The following is a 19,720-nucleotide window of genomic DNA, read 5'->3' on the forward strand; positions in this document are numbered from 1 at the left end:
CCAGATTAGAAATGGAAAGAGATAACCTATATATAAAGTCATCATTAGGATTCCCGTTCCAAGTGTACAAGCGATTAGAACAGCAGCTTTATGAGTGGATCTTCAGGAGCAAAATGACAATAAAATGCCCTTTACATAAATAATACTGATTGAGGATGATCATTTAGATGACAGATGAATTTAAATGGAGAAGAGTTACAATATTACTTCCTAGATAGGAAATTAATCTATATAATTGATTAATGAAGTGAGATCTCTATTATTCAAGACAAAATTGCCAAAAGGATTTTCTTCAAAGAGACTATTAACTAAGGGCAGATTTGACTTCAAGGCCCAAGTCAGCAAATTTGCTGCATGCTTATCACTACATCTACTTGACAAACGTGGGGTATTTAAATCCCCAACTGCATCCAAATGAAAAATAATACTAAGATTGCATAAGCAGGTTAAAATCACATGCTATGGTACTAATGTCACTTGGATAATCTTAACTCAATATCAATAAGTCATTCTTTAAGATAGCTAGATAACTGTGTGTCATTAAAAGAAGGAATGACTAGATTTGTATAGTGCGTGCACAACGCTAAATTGATCTTGTAGTTCATACAGTTCTCCGTGATCCTGGGTATCACTCTCCGAGTGCGGAGTGTGTGAGTAGAATTTATATTTGCATCCCCATATCCGTGGGGTCTGTCCCCTGGGCACTGTTTATAGTCTCTGGGTTGAGACTTTCTCCTGGTATATAAAATTTGTTTCACACTCCTTAGTGCTTTTTTCAATGATGTTTATTCCATTCTGAGGAAATTATATTTCATTTCACTCTATGATACAGTTCAGTATAGATTCCACGTAACTTTCAAATATTGAAGCTATGGAACAAGCCTTATTACAAAGTGATTCTGATGAAGACCTCAAAGAAGGAAGACATAAGCTTCTTACCCAGAGTTCTTAAAAAGAGCCATCTATGCACAAAGGAAACATACATCACAAGAGCAGAGGTGTAAATACTAGTTTAGATGAAAAACAATTAAATCCAAACGTAGTAAGATACTTGTTATTTATTCTAGACCAAGGATTCCATACCAAGTTCGTGGTGTTTTTTATTAATCTTCTTTTCCATTGTTTTTTTCCTCAAAATGCATGTTAGTCAACTTGGAGTTTTGTAAAGTTGGCAGAATGGTCACCCTGGGTTCGACAGGCTACGTTTCTCTAATTTGAAATTTAATTTAAATGGCGTACACCCAGGTAGCCTAGTGGGCATATGCCCTTTGCAATTATATATTTCATTGCACATTAATTCAGAGTCACTCAATATTTTGAAAATAATGTACCTTTTAGCAATCCAAACTTTTCACAGTACAAAGCCTTAGCAGAAGACAGAAACCCAGTTGAATATGCCATATTGCTAGAAAGACGATGAGGATCAGTCAGTCCATAGCCAGATGAGGTCACACTGCTGGCCAATCATTGTTTTTTAACTGATTACCTATTGTAAACGGGAAGTTTCATAAAATCTAAATTCCCATAGACATTCATGAATTTGTTCTGAATGGTAAACTTATAGCAAATGTTTCAAGAGATTGCTAGGGAAATCAACTTCACATGGATAACAAAGTAGTACTCTTATGACCTAGCCACACTATTTCTACATACAGCATAACCAATGTCACGTGGCAATACCAGGATAGGTGGACTTTACTGGCTCTTTTGAATACCCTGCACTGTTGATGTAAATTTGGTAATGTTAGAATGGATTTCCCCTGACTGAGTCTGAAAGTACCCCATGTGCTACTGTACTCCTTGGCGCCTTGACGGTCAATTTGAAATGACAACACTTGACAATCATGGAAGGTCTGGAACAAAGTCATCTGGCTTCTTAAGACTTTCCCATGAAGCCAACAAAATGTATTTGCAACAACATTTATTCCTCCACAGCATTCTGCTGGAGCTAGCAACTACTCACAGTATTTTACAATAAACTAAAATAAGAAAATAGTGACAACTCCAGTCATAAATTTTCGAAATTTGCTTTGTGGGAATAAAATAGGAATATAACAATAGGCGGTGATAAGAGGAAATACGAGATATCACCTAAAGTAGCAGATTATCAGTGTTTTTCCTTACTGGCAGAGTGGAACTTTATTCCTTCCACACCTCTGTAGGCAACAAATATAATCCCACCTGAGCTTGAATTCAGGTGGATCTCCTCTGTTCACCAGACAGAAGCAGCAACCAAGTGTGTTTGTCTTCATGGGAGAAAGGAACTGAGTCTTAAGCTGCAGGTATTCTTAGTAATTACTCACAATGGCGTAGACAGGGCCAGGACTAGAAAGTATTATTGTTGTTACCTGTGGATCCGACTCTTGACCTTCGGATTCCACAAGGTATGGAAGTGACCCGTTGTGTCATTAGGGTGGGTGTTGATACTGAGGCCAACAGAACTGCACCTGGTGCTGCCATTGGCTCTGGCTGCACTAATAGATGCAGCAAAGGAACCAAAGTATGTTGGTCCTTGCACCCAGGAAAAAAATATTCCCCTGCAGGACATGTTGTAATATAAGGCTCTGAAATAAACTTCTGACTAGTGTGTGAAAGCCCCATGTCCTGAAGAGTGGGTTAGGTAATAATATGAATCCTCTTCTTCATTTCTCCTAGGAAGTACTGAAAGTCTGACCTGAAATGTAAATGCTGTGCCCTCCTTTGCAAGAGGGGCTGAGTAGTATTGTGGCTCCTTATACAGGGCTTCAGAAAGAGACTTATTAAAACCTTCTAAAGAAGAATTATCATCACCCTTGTCAACTTGCCTTAGCATTGAACGACAGATAACAGCACGCTACTTGAAGGGATTTAAAGTAATTGCATACAGTGCCTCAGTCAATAAACCATATGTGACACGTTCTATTAACTAGTGTATGCTGAAGACCGTTTTATCTGCTGTTGTTTACTTTGTGGCCTTCAAATGGTAGAGAAATTAGTAATAACAATACTTGCCTCTGGAGGGGGGACTACAAAACCCGGGAACCAGCTCAGGTTGGGCCTCACAGTACCTTGCAGGGGGAGCACTTGCACCCATGCACAGTTTTGTTCTGATATACTGAGACAGGAATGCGGAGGATTACTTCACAGTGGCTAGCCGACTTTGATGAGAGCCCACGGCAAAAAGGGGTGGTTGTTATTAATTTGGTCTATCAGTCAGCTAACCACAGTTACACTCTGTGAGCAACTGACGCATGTGGCCGACACCACAGAGCAGATCCTAGCTTGAGACTCAGAAATTCACTGGAGGCAGCCTGAGAGTCATAATTATGCAGCCTCCCTAAGCATTTGAATATAAAGACTGCATTTGGAGGAAGGAAATTTCCATGAATAGGTTAGATTTCCAAGAAAAAAGCCTCTTCAAAGAGTCTCATATACACTAAACCTCAGTTTTCACCAACGTAAAACACTTCTTCAGGAAACCTTCCCCAAAAAACAGTTTTCAATGACCTGGATGGGAAAAAAGGCTCTCATGAACCTAATCTGAAATTCCTAGACAAGGCCAGCTCTAGGTGCCTCCACTAAAGTGGATCACAATTATTATTCTTTGAGGAATTGACAAAGCAATCAGAGCTTAGCCTAAATTAGCTATATTCTGGCAGAAAATAGTTCTCGAATAGACACCAATGTACGTCTTAGACATTGATTGGAGAGTATAGAACAGGTGTAAAGAAGAGGCTATAATGTGGTAGTGGTAGGCCTCAAGGCTGGCTTGAGCTTCCGAGGCATGTCCACATTTTTTCTTAAAGCACTACGCATCTACATTGGTTCTTCTCCAGTGATAGTGAAATTTACATATGTGTGACTGAAGATCTGGTAGATTTTGAGTTGAGTAACATGCTACACAATATGTACCCAATGAACCCACTAGGAAATATTACCTGAAATCCTATTTATATGTCTCCATGATATTCTCCCAGTGGGCTAAGTTATTCACAAATTTATCAATCACCACATGGTATTTGCAATGTCACTTTACATCTCTTTTATAGCTGTACGATTTCTTTCTGTGGCCTCTTTTGACAAAAATTTACTGTGGTCTTTTGGAATAGGACAGGAACGCAGTGTGCATCACCAACCCTACAGTGTTGCATTTACCCACTAGTCACAAGATCAGCCCCAGGTGAAGAATTATGTGGTTATAGCCCACCACCAGAAGTTATCTGCTGTGAGATTGCTTTTATTTTAAACACCAAATTTGTCCCAACCCATCCTCCCTTCTGTTTTGTTTGTTATCTCTTTATTATTAGTTTTACCGACATTCATAACTTGTTCTAGAGGGTTTGAATCGAAATTGTTCATATGTTTTTTTTAATTTCTGCAGGCTTCCTCAGGAACATTTGTTACTTTACACCGTGAGGATCGGTTGGCACCAAAGAAACATTTGGATGCAATATCATTAACAGGTAAAGATCCTGGTATCTTATAAGCGTTGCTAGTAATTATCATGGCTAATGACCTCATTATATTGACACGGTCTTTGGTGTGATGTTTATTGCACCTACTAATCAACAATTCCATGGGGGAGTGTTATTTATCAGGTGTGGTGAATAGCATCTATTACAAGTTTTTCCCCCCAGTAATGGGGAATAGCATGCAGACTTTGGTGCTTACCCCATCAATATTCACATGCCCCAGTAAATCGCCGACATTGTCCACAAGTTCAGTTCCGGCAGGAAATGTATCTCTGGGGGTTGAACTTCATGAGGAAGAGCTAGCACTAGCTATATAATGATACAATTGACTGGGGATTGACAGCTGCTGAGCTTGATTTCAGTTTCTAACACCAGCGTGGTGTCATCTTGGGTGATCATCAAAACTTCTAGATCCATCTCAGGGTTGAGTAAACATGTACACTGCTGCAAAGCAAGTTGAATTGGCTGTGGGTGATCAAAGACTGCATAGACCAGGCCATCTTCTATGTATGAGGCACAGGGTCAGACTGATTTGCATATGGCCATGTCTGAACTGGGGTGGTGGAGTGAGCTAAAGAATGATGATGGATTAAACCCAGATCAGTTGACTGGGGGTGAGTGTTTTATTTGCTCAAGCGCTCCGTCCATCATCCCCTTTGGTATCGCTTTGTTTGCCCTAAGTTGGCAGGGTATGCTCAGACGTGGATCCCTTGCTCACTTTGCCACTGGATTCAAGATAGTCTGGCTGATGAGGGTTATGAACCCGAAACCGGTCCCAGGATGCTTGTTTCCGGTCAAGGGAAGACATGGCTTGGCAGTTCGGGCTGAACTGTTCCCATGAGGCACAGGGTCAGACTGATTTGCATATGGCCATGTCTGAACTGGGGTGGTGGAGTGAGCTAAAGAATGATGATGGATTAAACCCAGATCAGTTGACTGGGGGTGAGTGTTTTATTTGCTCAAGCGCTCCGTCCATCATCCCCTTTGGTATCGCTTTGTTTGCCCTAAGTTGGCAGGGTATGCTCAGACGTGGGTCCCTTGCTCACTTTGCCACTGGATTCAAGATAGTCTGGCTGATGAGGGTTATGAACCCGAAACAGGTCCCAGGATGCTTGTTTCCGGTCCAGGGAAGACATGGCTTGGCAGTTCGGGCTGGACTGTTCCCATGAGGCACAGGGTCAGACTGATTTGCATATGGCCATGTCTGAACTGGGGTGGTGGAGTGAGCTAAAGAATGATAATGGATTAAACCCAGATCAGTTGACTGGGGGTGAGTGTTTGATTTGCTCAAACGCTCTGTCCATCATCCCCTTTGGTATCGCTTTGTTTGCCCTAAGTTGGCAGGATATGTCCAGACGTTGGTCCCTTGCTCACTTTGCCACTGGATTCAAGATAGCCTGACTGATGAGAGTTATGAACCCGAAACCGGTCCCAGGATGCTTGGTTCCGGTCCAGGGAAGACATGGCTTGGCAGTTCGGGTTGGACTGTTCCCATGACGCACAGGGTCAGACTGATTTGCATATGGCCATATCTGAACTGGGGTGGTGGAGTGAGCTAAAGAATGATGATGGATTAAACCCAGATCAGTTGACTGGGGGTGAGTGTTTGAATTTCTCAAACGCTCCGTCCATCATCCCCTTTGGTATCGCAACATCTTCTATGTATGACTGTGTTGGCAAAAACACCTCTGTTGTTATGGATCTAATCACTAGCCCCTGAGAAACACATCTTCAATTGCTAATGAGCGACTTTGGCCTCGTTAGACGAATCTGTACATTCCTTTCCATAAAAGTATCCACCACACAGGTTTGATCCTATAAGGTCTCAGGAGATTGTTCAATAGTAAGAATAAGGGTGGGGTATCACTGTGTGTGCTCCTATTCAAATTCCTGTTAGAGTTTTTTGTGGAAAGAGGGCTTGAAAACTGCTGAAGGGGGTGACACAAAACCTGGCAAGCAGATAGAGGCCACTCCGTCTCAGTGTTATTGGGGATGTGTTATAAACATGTTTATTCATCATCCCTAAAATGAACTATTTAACAACAGTTATGTTTATGAACATTTGCATAGATCAAAATTGAAATCTGATTGGCTGTGATAATCTAAACATTTTTGTTCCTGTTTTTATGGTTTCTGAACAAGCTGCAGTATCTGAACTCAATGTGAAAATGTCTCTTTAATGCCTTTAGAGCAGTTTGCACGTACTTCACAACAAAGGCTTTGGGGTATCCAAAACAGACAGCACATGCCCTTTTACTAGAAAAAACAGATAGGTTTCACCCTAGAGCCCACAAACCGTAGCTCAGTTTCATAAACAAAAATGCAAACCTTTCAGCCCTTTCCAGCACTTAGGTTAATATTCATTGACCTGTTTCTCTTAGGTTAATATTCATTGACCTGTTTCTCGTTCCTGTATCCAACTATCCCTAACCTTGACCCTAACTGTTAGTCTTTAAGGAGCGTGGCCCAGCATCACTACCTGTACATGCTGGTACCGCACACAACCATAGAAAAATCATTTATATCATGCATCTGAATGAAACCTTCCAGAAACAAGTTTGATCCTGGAAAGGTGCATATAGATTTATCACAGAGGAGGGGCTGCCTTGAGGACCTTATCATTGCATTTTCCATTACAATGTCCATAGGGTATCTCTGGTAAGTGAGAATGCAGATATTGAATGCATAGTCTGCACTGTAGGCATTGGTACTGGGCACAAGGTGTGACTAAGTACTCCTTTGTGTCCAGGGCCCCCTGAGCATGACTGCAGAAGATGCCTAAAAAGAAAAAAGGAACTGTGCACAGGACATGACAAAAGCAAGCACTCTATGCTAGTGCCCACTTGGCTTGGCCAAAGTTGGGCACTGAGGGCAGTGGTACTGGTCACTGACTGCATGGTTAATAGCTCACTATTAACACTGTCTAATAATATATGCCTCACAATGTTATGGTTGGCTACTAAGAACATAAACTTAGAGTCATACAAATATTTCCATTAAGGTTATTATGATGGAAACAAAATGAAATTGACATTTCTCAGTTATTTGTCAGTTATGAAATCATACTATCCAGAGTTGCGTCCTTCCTCCTCCATGTAATAACTGCCATGACATTGATAGACTGTCGTCGCACAGCAGGCTGTCTTTTCTACGTAATCCTTGCAAGGACATCTGTTAACTAGCACTATGGCCTTGCATTTCCTTATAGTCTTCATCAAGACATCAGTAGAACTGCAGCCTTCCTTCACCATCACGTAATATGTGGTAGCACATAAGTCATATCGCAGATGAGGTTTTTTGTGGTGTGTTTGTGGTGCTACCGCCAATGTCAGTGTCATGTTAGAGGTCATTCACGGTTCATTGAGGGTGTTATGGTTATCTAGCTAATGTTATTGGGGGCTTTCCCTCTTTAAAAAAAAATCTTTATCATACAGTGTTTTATGGAAATGTATTTTATACATATGCCAGTTCTAACTGCAGATTCCTCACCTTTTGACTATTCTCCAGGCATCAGACAGGATCCAGAAAATCTTTAGCAGTACCCCTGTACACCGGCAGGTGATGCTGTGTGGCTCTGTGCTGATGTGTTTCTGCTCTGGAAGTGATGGGCGCATATAAGCGCTACCTATACGCACTGATGTCAGTTCCTTTCTTTCCTTGCCACCAGATGCAGATCCAGAGCTACTACTTCGCAAAATAATTTCTTCAAAATCCAGTGTGCTGGGGTAAATGTCAACCCTCCAAAACTGCAAGGTTTAAACCATGTAAGGGCTGTCGAAAGCAAAACGTCTGTGACCGATCCTCATCAGGTTTGTCTGTGGTGCCTGGGATCAGAACACAGCTATAAGACCTACAATGACTGTGCCTTGCTGAATCCAAAGGTCATACGGGAGCGCAAAGCCAAACTCTGTTGCCAAGCACCAGAAGGCTCCTTGCTATGATCAGTCGAGGTTGAAAGGAAGGTCCCTGACCTGGTTCCAAGGCCCAAAGTCATTTCTATGGCCAATCTTCGTCACACTCAAATTGTTCTGGTAAGTCGAAGAAGAATCATTAAAAGTACAAGCGGTACTTGACCCCTGCCAGCTACTCTCAACCACGAGGGAAGGCGCAAGGACGTCAACATGGGTTGTTGCCAGATCCCTTTGGTTCTCCTCCAAGCCCCAAGGAACTGCAAGGTCCTCCATGTGGGACTCTTGCCAGTTTGCCCTCCCTCGGTGCCAATTGGACCCTCTGGACCTGCCATGGGATCCTATCACACGACACCATATGACAAAGCACAGCCCATATTGCTCTCAGGGGCGTAACACAGGCCCCTTGATCCCCCGCAGTGCGGGGGAGCCCCCGAGCTGCAGAGGGGCCCCTCAGCACTGTACTAGCGCCGGAGAGCTCCGGATTAAATCTGGAGCGGGGGCCCCTCTGTGAACCTTGCAGGGGGGCCCCTTCAACTTTCGTTACACCACTGATTGCTTTCCCACTTTGAGCCTATGCTGCTTATATGTCAACAGAGACCATTCGCTGATCCAACGGGGCTGCAGCCTTTGGGTGTTCCATCAGACTCCAATCCCCTCCACTTACCTTCTGGAGGGGCCCATACACTACATGCTTTATTTGGAACAGTTTCTGACAACAATCCCTATGATCCAGGCGATGAAATTGCCCAACCATATACCGATGGCAACTGCTATAAGGTCCACCAGGATGCCAGTGGCCTTGACACCAGACACTGGACTAGTTTCTCTACCAGGCCCTTCTACAGAAGATAGTGCCTCTTTTGGAATGGTCATGTGGAGGGCAGCCAAGGTCCTTGACGTACAGTTGCCCACAATACAGGTGAATCCTTTACTTCCGTTTAGTGAGACTTTTACAGACTACCTTCTTGGGGCGTGGGTGAAACCCTGTTTTGGACCTCCGATGAACAGGCAAATTGCACGGTGCCATCGCTTAGCCCTGGGGTGTTCCAGACTTGGTCCAGCCTCAGCACCCTATGGTATGCAGACATCAGTGAATAAAATCAACCCGAATATGTTCCCTACCAATCCACCAGAGAGGGAATTGAAGTACTTGGAAGCATTTGGGAAGCGCATGTTTTCTTGACTAGCATGGTTCTTCATTCAGTGAATTCCAGCTGCCTTTTGGAGCATTGTACTCACACCCTCTGGAATTCTGTTGCCCAAACTTTACCAGGTGTTACGGATGACTGGAGTTTCGCTTTCACACAGGCTATTCAGGACGGCTGTTACGTGGGTAAATTTAATAACTTATATGGCAGAGACACCACAAATTGCCTTCGTAGGGCATCAGCGCCAGTGTGGCCATCAGACGATATGTCTGCATGATGTCAAGGGGCTTCCGGGGTGGCATCCCGTTTGCTTTGATAGACATGCCTGTGATGGGTCCCAAATGTTTGGGGGGGAAAACGGACTCAGCTTTTGAGTGCTTTAAAAATTGTAGGACTCAATATGCTTGTTGGGCCTATTTGCTCTACCACAATATAAATTTCGTACCTTCTGTGGCTAAAGTAGGGTCTTTCAGTACAACCAGCAGAGCCCACAAAACCCTCAGCTGTTTTGTGGCAGAGGCCGAGATAACCACAGACCGCTTGGACCCCAGTGACAGTGTGCAATCTACTCCTCAGCTCCCCCCCCACCCCGGTTTCCACAGCAGGATGGTGCTGTTGGACATGCTGACTAGTTAGTTCCACTTCCCTGTCCTGCAGACCGAAAGACTCTATTTGCGGTTCACAGTGGGGCAGGAGCATTTCCAGTTAATTGTGCTCCCCTTTGTCCTCACCAGTGCTGCTCAGGTGTTAATGTAAGTGATGGTGGGCTACAGGGCTTCTACGGAGGTCAGGGTTTCCCTACCTCGATGACTGGAACCTGAATGCTTGCTCACCCCAGGCAGTTGTCACCTACTTGCAAGTGACAGCACACTTTCTGACATCATTTGGGTTCACTATCAACATGCCGAAGTCACTCCTATGCAGATCCTCTTATCATTGGAGGCATTATGGATATGGTGCAGTTTCGCTCCCTTCTCTCTGGAAGGGAAAATACAGGACATTCGGGCTATGACCCGATATGTCAGCCTCTGTCTCAAATCTCAGCTGGGACTGATGGTTTCCTGTATCCTGCTAGTAAAATATGCCAGGTGAGGCTCCAGTGGGCATAGAACGAGGAGGGAAATCCCCATTCATGTCCAGGTTTCGGAGGAGACTGCAAAAGACCTGCAGTGATGGCTGGACTGCAGTTGGGTCAGCGCCAAACTCTCTTCTCTGTTCCAAGCAGAGGTGACAATGGTGACTGATCCATCGCATCTTGGTTGGCGTGGTCACTTGGCAGAGGTGGAAATCAGAGGCATCTGGTCTCCAGCGGAGGCCCAGCTCCACATCAATCTTCTGAGGCTGCGATCCATCCATTTGAGGTTGAAACTCTTCTGATGAAGGCTGGTATAGCTGTTCTCACAGACAACACCACCGCCGTGTGGTACTGAAATAGGAAGGGCAGGGTGTGGTCATGGACCCTGTGCCAGGAGTCATTACAACTCTGGAAGTGGTTGGAACACCAGGAGTTTTTCACCACTCTGCCAATGATGTCTGCTACAACCAACCCCTCTAAGAAGGAGGAGAAACTTTATCGGCTGTATCCTAAAAGAGGTCTTAGCTTTTACATCAATCGCACCAGCGAATATCATGTTGACAATTAGTTCCTTATGGGATTCGCTGGAGTAAAGAAGAGGTGTATACTGCAAAAAAAGACTGTCTTTTAGTGGATTGTTGTTAGAAGGCGACCTCAGAGGGGCCCGGAGGGGGCCCTGACTGCCCTGAGACCCACCCTCGAGGTATCGTAGCCGGGCACTGGCGGGAGACTCCTCAGGGGAGGAACCTCGTATCTAGGATCGCACACTCGGCACCACACGACAGAGAGACACCACACGAGGAGTTCTTAAGAGCAAATCTTTATCAGATCGGAGTGTTAGGATCTTTATGATCCGCAAGGCAAAATATATACAAGTAGAGTGCGGGCTCACAAAGTCTTGGAGGGGGGATAGGAAGTAGCGGGACAGTCTTTGAGGATATGGATCAAATGCAGGAGCGTACCCGGCGCACAGCTCACAATCCTCGAGCTGGGGGATACGCTTGTCGTCGTGGGGTCCGGCGGGACCAAGAGAGTCTGTGGGACCGGCGAGTTACTCAGCAGGGCTCGAGCACAAGTTCGGAGGTCTTACGATCTTCAAGGAGCCGCGAGTCACTCAGCAGGGCTCAAGCACGAGTTCGGAGGTCTTACGATCTTCAGGGAGCCGCGAGTCACTCAGCAGGGCTCAAGCACAAGTTTGGAGGTCTTACGATCTTCAGGAAGCCGCGAGTCACTCAGCAGGGCTCAAGCACAAGTTCGGAGGTCTTACGATCTTCAAGGAGCCGCGGGTCACTCAGCAGGGCTCAGGTGTTTCCAAGGCGAATCTGCCGGACCGTCCCAGAGCACCCCTTGTTATAGGGCGACTCCTCTTTGATGTCCGGAGTCTGTGCAGGCAGGGGTCTTGTCACCTGGGGGTCGCTTGTTGGGGGTTTCCTGCCATTGTCCTTTGATCCTTTCAGGGCCGGGTCGGGAGGAGCCCCAGACACCCAGCAGGCGTGGCGCCAGCCCTCGGGGAGGCCGGCGGGTCGATCGAAACCCACCTTCCCAGGGAAGCGCAGAGGTGTGATGGAAACTGCTCCTCCCTTTCTTATCCCAAGGGGAGCGCGATGTCCTCCAGCCGGAGTGGCGCCTAGAGGCTAGGGTCGCGCTGGGGCCGGGCGGCCATCTTGGTGCATGAAGTGGGCACGCGGGCCCGGGGTGGCCGAAGGAGGAAGGCCACGGACGGGGGAAGTCCGGGTCGGGTGTGTGTGTTCTGGTGGGAAGGATCGGCTAGGCCGTGGGCTCGGGGCTGGTGTGAGGTGCAGGGGTCAGGTCTGACTAGGTTACGAGGGCCGGTTCTAACAATTGTGCTCTGCATTAAATCCTGCTACACATTGGGAAGGAAGCAGCCCCTGGTGGGTTTGTGGGCTCATTCTACCAGGCTCAAGGCTGCTACCACTGCATTGACATGCAGAGTCCCTATACTGGACATTTGCCAGGGTGCTATGTGGGCGTTGCTCCACACGTACACTAAGTACTACTGTCTGGACCGCTAGGTCCGACAAAAGAGACACTTTGCACGCTCGGTCCTGCATGACTTTTTGGTTTGAGCCAATTCACAAAAACACCACCTGAGAGGTACTACTTTCGTACCTATTTGGAAGGTGAAGAATCTGCAGTTAGAAGTATCTATCATAAGAACAAGTTACTTGGTAAGGCTCTTTCTGATAGATACTCTATTTAGCCACAGATTCCTCCCCAGCCATCCCATCTCCCCGTTCTGTGAACTGGACTCTTTCCCACCTAAAAAAGGTCCAAGTCTAGAGATATGCACACTGGTCCAAACCAATCTGTTGTATGGCTATGTGTCTAGGGGAATGGACTGCCTAGAAAGTAACTGACATCAGTACGCCTGGGTGGAGTTAATATGTAACTCCACATGTCTATTCTGGATTGGAACTACGTCAACGCAGATCTGCACAACGCCACCTACTGGTACGCAGGGGTACTGGATTTTCCGCATCCAGTCTGACACCTGGGAAATATTCCAAGGTGAGGAATCTACAGGCAGATAGAGTATCGACCACAAAGAACGTTGCCAAAGGTAAGTAATTTGTTCTTTGTGATCTTCAGCCTGTTGTTAGCAGTCTCAATTGTTTTCCTATAAGGGAAGTGAATCCAAGGAATATAGCATGTTTCACCAACTATAAAACAGTTATTCAAAGCTTCAAACATACTGCAAACTCCTCTCTGTTGCCATCATTCCATGGGTTTCTAAACGTGTCTGTATCATGTACATATTGTTTTAAAAAATGAGTGTGTCTAAAAATTGTTTCTAAAATGCCTCAGCAAATGATATTGAAATGGACATTAAGTTGTTGAAATAAAATTCTGTATATTCATTATGAGTATGTAAAAAGTGGTTCCTCTATCTCATTAGGTGGGGAGAGAAAAGTTTCAGCACCACCCACGCTTATGAGGCTACCTCTTTTTCCTTGCCCTCCCTCCCTTAAGCCCCCCTTCATTCCCCCCCTCCATCCCTCACCCCCATCCTGCTGGCATGCTGATCCACTCTTGCTGGGTCCATTCTATTAACATTTAGCCAGTATGAGGATTGGGGAGACCAGTCTGACAAGGGACTGTGTTTGGGGAGGGAGAGGGCAGACCATAATAACACTGCCCTTCCTTTTTTTCTCCCTTCCCAGCCCAACTAGATGGCAACAGGCTGGGCACCGTAAAGACCGCTAGGACAGGCGTTATAACACTGTTGAATTGCACACAGCCTGTTGCTAGGTTGCTCCTTCATAACTTGACCCAATTCAAGGACAGAAGACTAGAAGATTGGCGAAGCAAACAGACTGAGAAAAGGGCCAATCGAAGTTAGTGTGGGTTCGATGCTGCCACCACCTATAAAAATTATGTTTCCCCCCTTCCTGCTGGCCTAATCAAGAGTCAATTGAGCAGACTGAAATCTGGCAGACTTTTTTACTAGTAGATCAGGTGTGACCGAGGTGTTGTGGAATTAATATCCATAGTATGTTAATACTGAGTAAATTAATTCCTCACAATTATTTTTTAAACAGTATTTAGAGACAGCATACTTTGTAAATCACTGTTGGACCTTTCCCAAAGAAGAAAGGGTTGAAAATTAATATTTGTCTGTTACTCCCATTAATAAGGTTTCTCTCCCAAAACAAAAGCATTTAATAGTTTAATAACTCTGTTACTCACTTTTCTGCTTTACTTTTTGTGCATTGCTGTGTATGAAGTTTAATAATCTGACATGATAATGAGGACTGACTTGGTGATATCTATGTATATATGGTCCACTTGTGAAGGGTATTCAAGATGCGGGTTGGCGGTATTATATAGAAGCAGAAGAAAATGTGTAAAAGAGTGGACCCTTGTGGAACCCCGTAGTTGATGGTAGTAATTTCAGAACGATGGGCACCGAGCTGGAGTTATTGGCACGAGGAGCAAAAAAATGATGGATTTAGGGCCAGATCTCTGAACTGGGGTGAATGTATGACATTGTTCTGCATTCTGTCCATCAATTGTTCTGTTTGCATTTGTCACCCCGAGTGGGACGGGTATGCGAAGACGTGGGTCCCGTGCTCTCCATGCTACTGGAGTCAAGCTATCCTGGCTGATGAGGGGTGAAACCCCAAAACCGGTCCTAGGATGCTTGTTTCCAGTCCAGAGAGGACCTGGCCTAGCAGTTCGGGCTGGACTGTTCCCATTGGGCGCAGGGTCAAGACTGATTTGCATATGGCTGGGTCCAAACTGGAATGGCCTGGGGAGCAAAAAAACTATGGATTTAGAGCCAGATATCTGTACTGGGGGTAAAGCATGACATTGTTCTGCATTCTGTCCATCAATGTTTCTGTAATCATTTGTCACCCCGAGTGGGATGGGTATGCCCAGATGTGGGTCCCGTGCTCTCCATGCCACTGGAGTCAAGCTTTCCTGGCTGATGAGGGGTGAAACCCCGAAACCGGTCCTTGGATGCTTGTTTCCAGTCTAGGAAGGACCTGGCCTAGCAGTTCGGGCTGGACCTTTCCCATTGGGCGCAGGGTCAAGACTGATTTGCATATGGCTGGGTCCAAACTGTAATCGCATGGGAAGCAAAAAAAGATGGGTTTAGACCCAGATCACAGTGCTGGGTTAAATGTATGACATTGTTTTGCATGTTGTCCATCAATTGTTCTGTTTGCATTTGTCGCCCCCAGTGGGACGGGTATGCCCTGGCGTGGGTCCCGTGCTCTCCTTGCCACTGGAGCCAAGTTATCCTTACTGATGTGTGTTGAAACCCCGAAACCGGTCCTAGGATGCGTGTTTCCAGTCCATGGAGGACCTGGCCTAGCAGTTCGGGCTGGACTGTTCTCATTGGGCGCAGGGTCAAGACTGATTTGCATATGGCTGGGTCCAAACTGGAATGGCATGGGGCGCAAAAATACAATGTACTGGGTGAATGTATGACATTGTTCTGCATTCTGGTCATCAATTGTTCTGTTTGCATTAGAGTCAGTCGGCATGGTTGCATTGACACCCACATGTGTTAATAAGGTTTTCAGCAGCACTTTGGGGTTGGCAATGTCAGAAACCACTGAGAGATTCAGAAGAATCAGAGCACAGACCAGTCGCTGATCACGGGTCAGAAGCTTTTCTTTACTGAGGATTAGTAGTACTGTTTCTCTTCCCCAATAAGGAACGTCAGACCAACTGAATAATAGGTGATTTGTTTTCAGTTGCTGTGGTTGGGCAGTTGTTTGGTCACCACTGTTTCTAGTGCCTTTGTAGTGAAGGGAATGCCTAAGATGGGGCGTTAGTTGGAATGGTTTTCTGAATGTTATTATGTTCGTTCGGCATAATGACGGAATGTTGGAGCCTGTGAGAGACATCTTCCAAGAATAGGAAGGTGTTCATGAGGTTATACTAATCAGGGCAAGAGAACAAAGGCATACGTTAATGATTCTATACATTGCAGATGTTAGTGGATGGTGATGCTTATTTTATCCGGTATTAGGGTATCTTTCATAGATTCACATGCCGGAATCTTTCCACGTCATCGGGATGGGAGTCTCCGGTACATAAATAAAGTAATGTCCCATTAGACATACAGAGTAATAGGCCAAATGCCTCACATTAGTAACATATCCTGGTCCTTTTGTAATAAGGACCAAACTCTAGAGAGCAACCAATCAGCCGTTACCACCCTCTGGAACCGTCCTGGAAGGAGCTCTAGTCCCTCAGATTTCCTACCGCACGTCGTGCTAAGGGAGTCTCCACTGAGCTCTGCTCAGGTTCTTTCAATATCTTTGGATTTAAGGTATTTTCTTCGGATATTTCTCTATCTGAGTGGAGTCTTTACTGTCTTCATGTCGGATACCCCTAAAAAGGCCTTTTTAGGCCCTGTGAGACTTGCAAAAAGAAGAGATTGCACGTCGATGACCAACACAAGGACTACCTTTACTGTATTTATCCAGATCATTCTCCTAAGGACTGTAAGGTATGTCGGACTTTTTCTACGAAAACTTTAAAAGATCGTGAGGGAAGGCTTTTGACTTGGCTGCAGAGACTTAAGGACAAAGAAGACCCCATGTCCTCTGAGGGGAGTGAAACATCATCAAAATCTTCTTAAAAAACTCCTCAGAAAAGGCCCAGAGAAGTTTCTGCTGGTCCTTCTATGCAGCAACTTCAAAAGAAGATGCAAAAACAGTCTTCAGAGGCTCCAAAGCTTAAAGATTTGCCTGTAAAAGAGTCTTCTCCCCTTCCAGGGTCGAAGAAGCCAGCTCCAGACCCTCTAACTCCACCGCCGAGGGTGAAGTACACTTTCAAAAAGCCTTCCTCAGCCCCGTCGACGATGGCATTGACGACGACGAAATCTCCTCAGATTGCCATTGGAGTGACTTCGTCGTCGACGACGAGTTCAACGTTACCAGTCTCGTCGGCATTTCTTTCATCGACGATGTCTTCGTCTTTGTCGACGGCACGTATCCCTTTGACGTCGACGATCAAGATCAAGAAATCGACAACAGCGTCGACGGCAGCGTCGACGACTCGCTTGACGACGAGTGCATTGTCGTCGACGCCCATCCTGTCGACGACCGCTTCGACGACGAAAAGTCCCCTGTCGACGGCAGCGTCTGTTACAATCGTCATCGATTCCTCGTCGACGACGTCTATACCGACGACGACCTCGTCAACGACACCTACGTCAGGACTAAAAAGTGCATATTTTCATCATAAAATTACAAAACGGAGGCTGTCGCCTTCTCTTACGTCACCCAGTAGGGTTCAGCCTTTGCCACCCTCGCACCTGTTGGATGAGGAGGAGGAGGAGGATGACAGCATGTTTAGGGCTGCAAGAAGTCCCTCCGAACTTAATATTATGTATCAGGAAGATTCTGATTATGACGATCAGAACATGGATGAGCAGGACTATTATCATGAGGACACTCATCAGCGACAACCGCAGATGGTTTGTCTTCCTTCAGCCTTGGTCTCTGACCTGCAATTTATGATCTCTGACTACAAAAAGAGGTTTCCTACCTCTGTGCCGTCTCCTGCTCCAGCGTTCTCACCGCCACAGAGAGTGCACGTCCCTCCTCCACCACCTCCACCTCCTATCCCTGTTGAGGTGCCGGTGTCACCCCTTCCATCTACGGACGATGAGGATGACGGACAGGAGGATATGCAGCCTCACCATGACGAATGGGACGACTACGTTATCCCTCTTCCCGCATCGCCTTTACCTCCTCAGGCGAACTCTCCTCCGGAGGATATAGGAGGTTTCCATAATTTCCTGGAGAGAGCCGCCCAATGATTCAAACTACCAATGCCGTCTCACCAACAAGACTGTTTCCTTTACAATTTCAAGGAACCTTTTAAAAAGTCTGTTAGGTCTATGCCCATCATAGACTACATTTGGGATCAAGGCATCAAGATCATGCAAAATCCCTCTACAGTTTCTCCAGTTCTGCCACGACTGGACAAGAAATACAGGGCTCCAGACGACGCTCCAGCCTGTCTCAGTGGGCATCCAAAACCTGATTCAGTAATTACTCAGTAAGCGCAACGCAGATCAAAAAACCCTTCTGCCCCACTTTCAGCTCCTCCGGATAAAGAGGGCAGGCGCTTGGAGAATATCGGGAAACGGTTTTCCTCTATGTCAGAGCTTACAGTACGAGCGTCCAACTCACTGGCACTATTAGGACGCTACAACAGTCAAATGTGGTCAGATATTGCACCATATTTGGAGTCCTTGCTGCAAGACTCTAAAGACGAAGCAAAAAAGCTGCTTCTGGAAGGTGAAAGGTCGGCTTCTGAAATCATAGACTGTGCTATGGACATCACATCAACTGGTTTCCGCCAACTGGCTGGGGCGGCAGTTCTGCGGTGCCAGGGGTGGCTTAAGGCAACATCATTCCGACCTGAAATTCAAACCAAAATCCTTGATATGCCTTATGACGGACAACTCCTTTTTGGTACCCATATTGATGAGGCCCTCCAAGGTATTAAAAAAGACACAGATACAGCCAGAGCCCTGGGTACCCTTCAATATAAGAACACCAATTTTCGTGGCTCAAGGTGTACAATACAATACTCTACTAGAGGAGGCTACCAACAATATAGGTCTTCATATTCCTCCTCTAACCAATACAGGCCGCAGTTTCAGCAGAGGCAGCAAGCGCAGACTTAATACAACAAGTCTTCTTTTTGCAGAAAAGCCAGGCTGCAGAAGGATTCCGCGCGACGTCAATGACTTCTCTCTACTGCCAGTCTCTGTTTCTTTTCTACCTTCCAGAGTGGGAGGAAAAATTTCCCATTATCTTCACAATTGGAGTCAAATCACGATGGATCGTTGGGTTCTTCAACTGGTGCAGTTCGGACATTCCAACGAATTCGTCCAAACCCCACCGCCAACCCCCCTTCAACCTACGAATCACAAGCATCTGCACCTCTTATTCATGGAAATATCAGCGCTGCTCCGGAAGGGTACTATAGAACGGGTACCTGTCCATCAAAGAGGACAAGGTTTTTACTCCCGGTTCTTCTTGGTGCGAAAAAAGAAAAAAAAATGGAGACCAATCCTCGATTTGAGAAGTCTAAACAAATACTTGAAGAAACAATCATTTTGCATGGCCGCTATCCAAGAAGTCCTACAACTTCTCAATGAGAATGACTACATGGCATCCTTGGACCTCCAGGATGCCTACTTTCATATTCCGATCCACAGAAGGCACAAAAAGTTTCTGAGGTTCGCTGTAGCGGGCAGACATTACCAATTCCGGGTCATGCCTTTCGGGCTCAAGTCAGCCCCACGTATCTTCACCAAATGCCTTTCGCTAGTGGCTGCATTTCTCAGGCAACAGCATCACCAAATCTTTCCATATCTCGACTACTGGCTCGTCAAAGCACCCTCTCTCAACAGCGCGAGAAGGTCTTCCAAAGCCTGTCTACGGCTTTTCAGAAGATTGGGACAAGTCAGTTTTACAGCCTTCTCAGCGGATAACATTTCTGGGAGCTGTCCTAGATACGGTCCTGAAAAAAGCTTATCCTTCGCAGGAGCGGTAGCAAAGACTCCTACGGTTGGCAGAACGCGTGCGCACAAGAAAGTCTCTTTCAGTGCGCCTCTTCAAATCCCTCCTCGGAATG

At 45.8% G+C, this 19,720-nt stretch overlaps 1 protein-coding gene across 9 annotated transcripts in view; it reads left to right on the forward strand.

Annotated features, from left to right (window-relative positions):
• LOC146806245 (uncharacterized) overlaps positions 1–19,720 on the forward strand; it is a 381,111-nt gene that overhangs the window by 353,191 nt on the left and 8,200 nt on the right. For all 9 annotated transcript variants that reach the window (XM_085623495.1, XM_085623494.1, XM_085623496.1 and 6 more), the window contains one exon: positions 4,361–4,442. In XM_085623495.1, the coding sequence (XP_085479621.1) occupies positions 4,361–4,442 (82 nt within the window). The remainder of the gene's footprint in view (positions 1–4,360; positions 4,443–19,720) is intronic.

Source organism: Triturus cristatus, chromosome 8 (genome assembly GCF_964204655.1).
Source record: "Triturus cristatus chromosome 8, aTriCri1.1, whole genome shotgun sequence".
NCBI classification, from domain to species: Eukaryota; Metazoa; Chordata; class Amphibia; order Caudata; family Salamandridae; genus Triturus; species Triturus cristatus.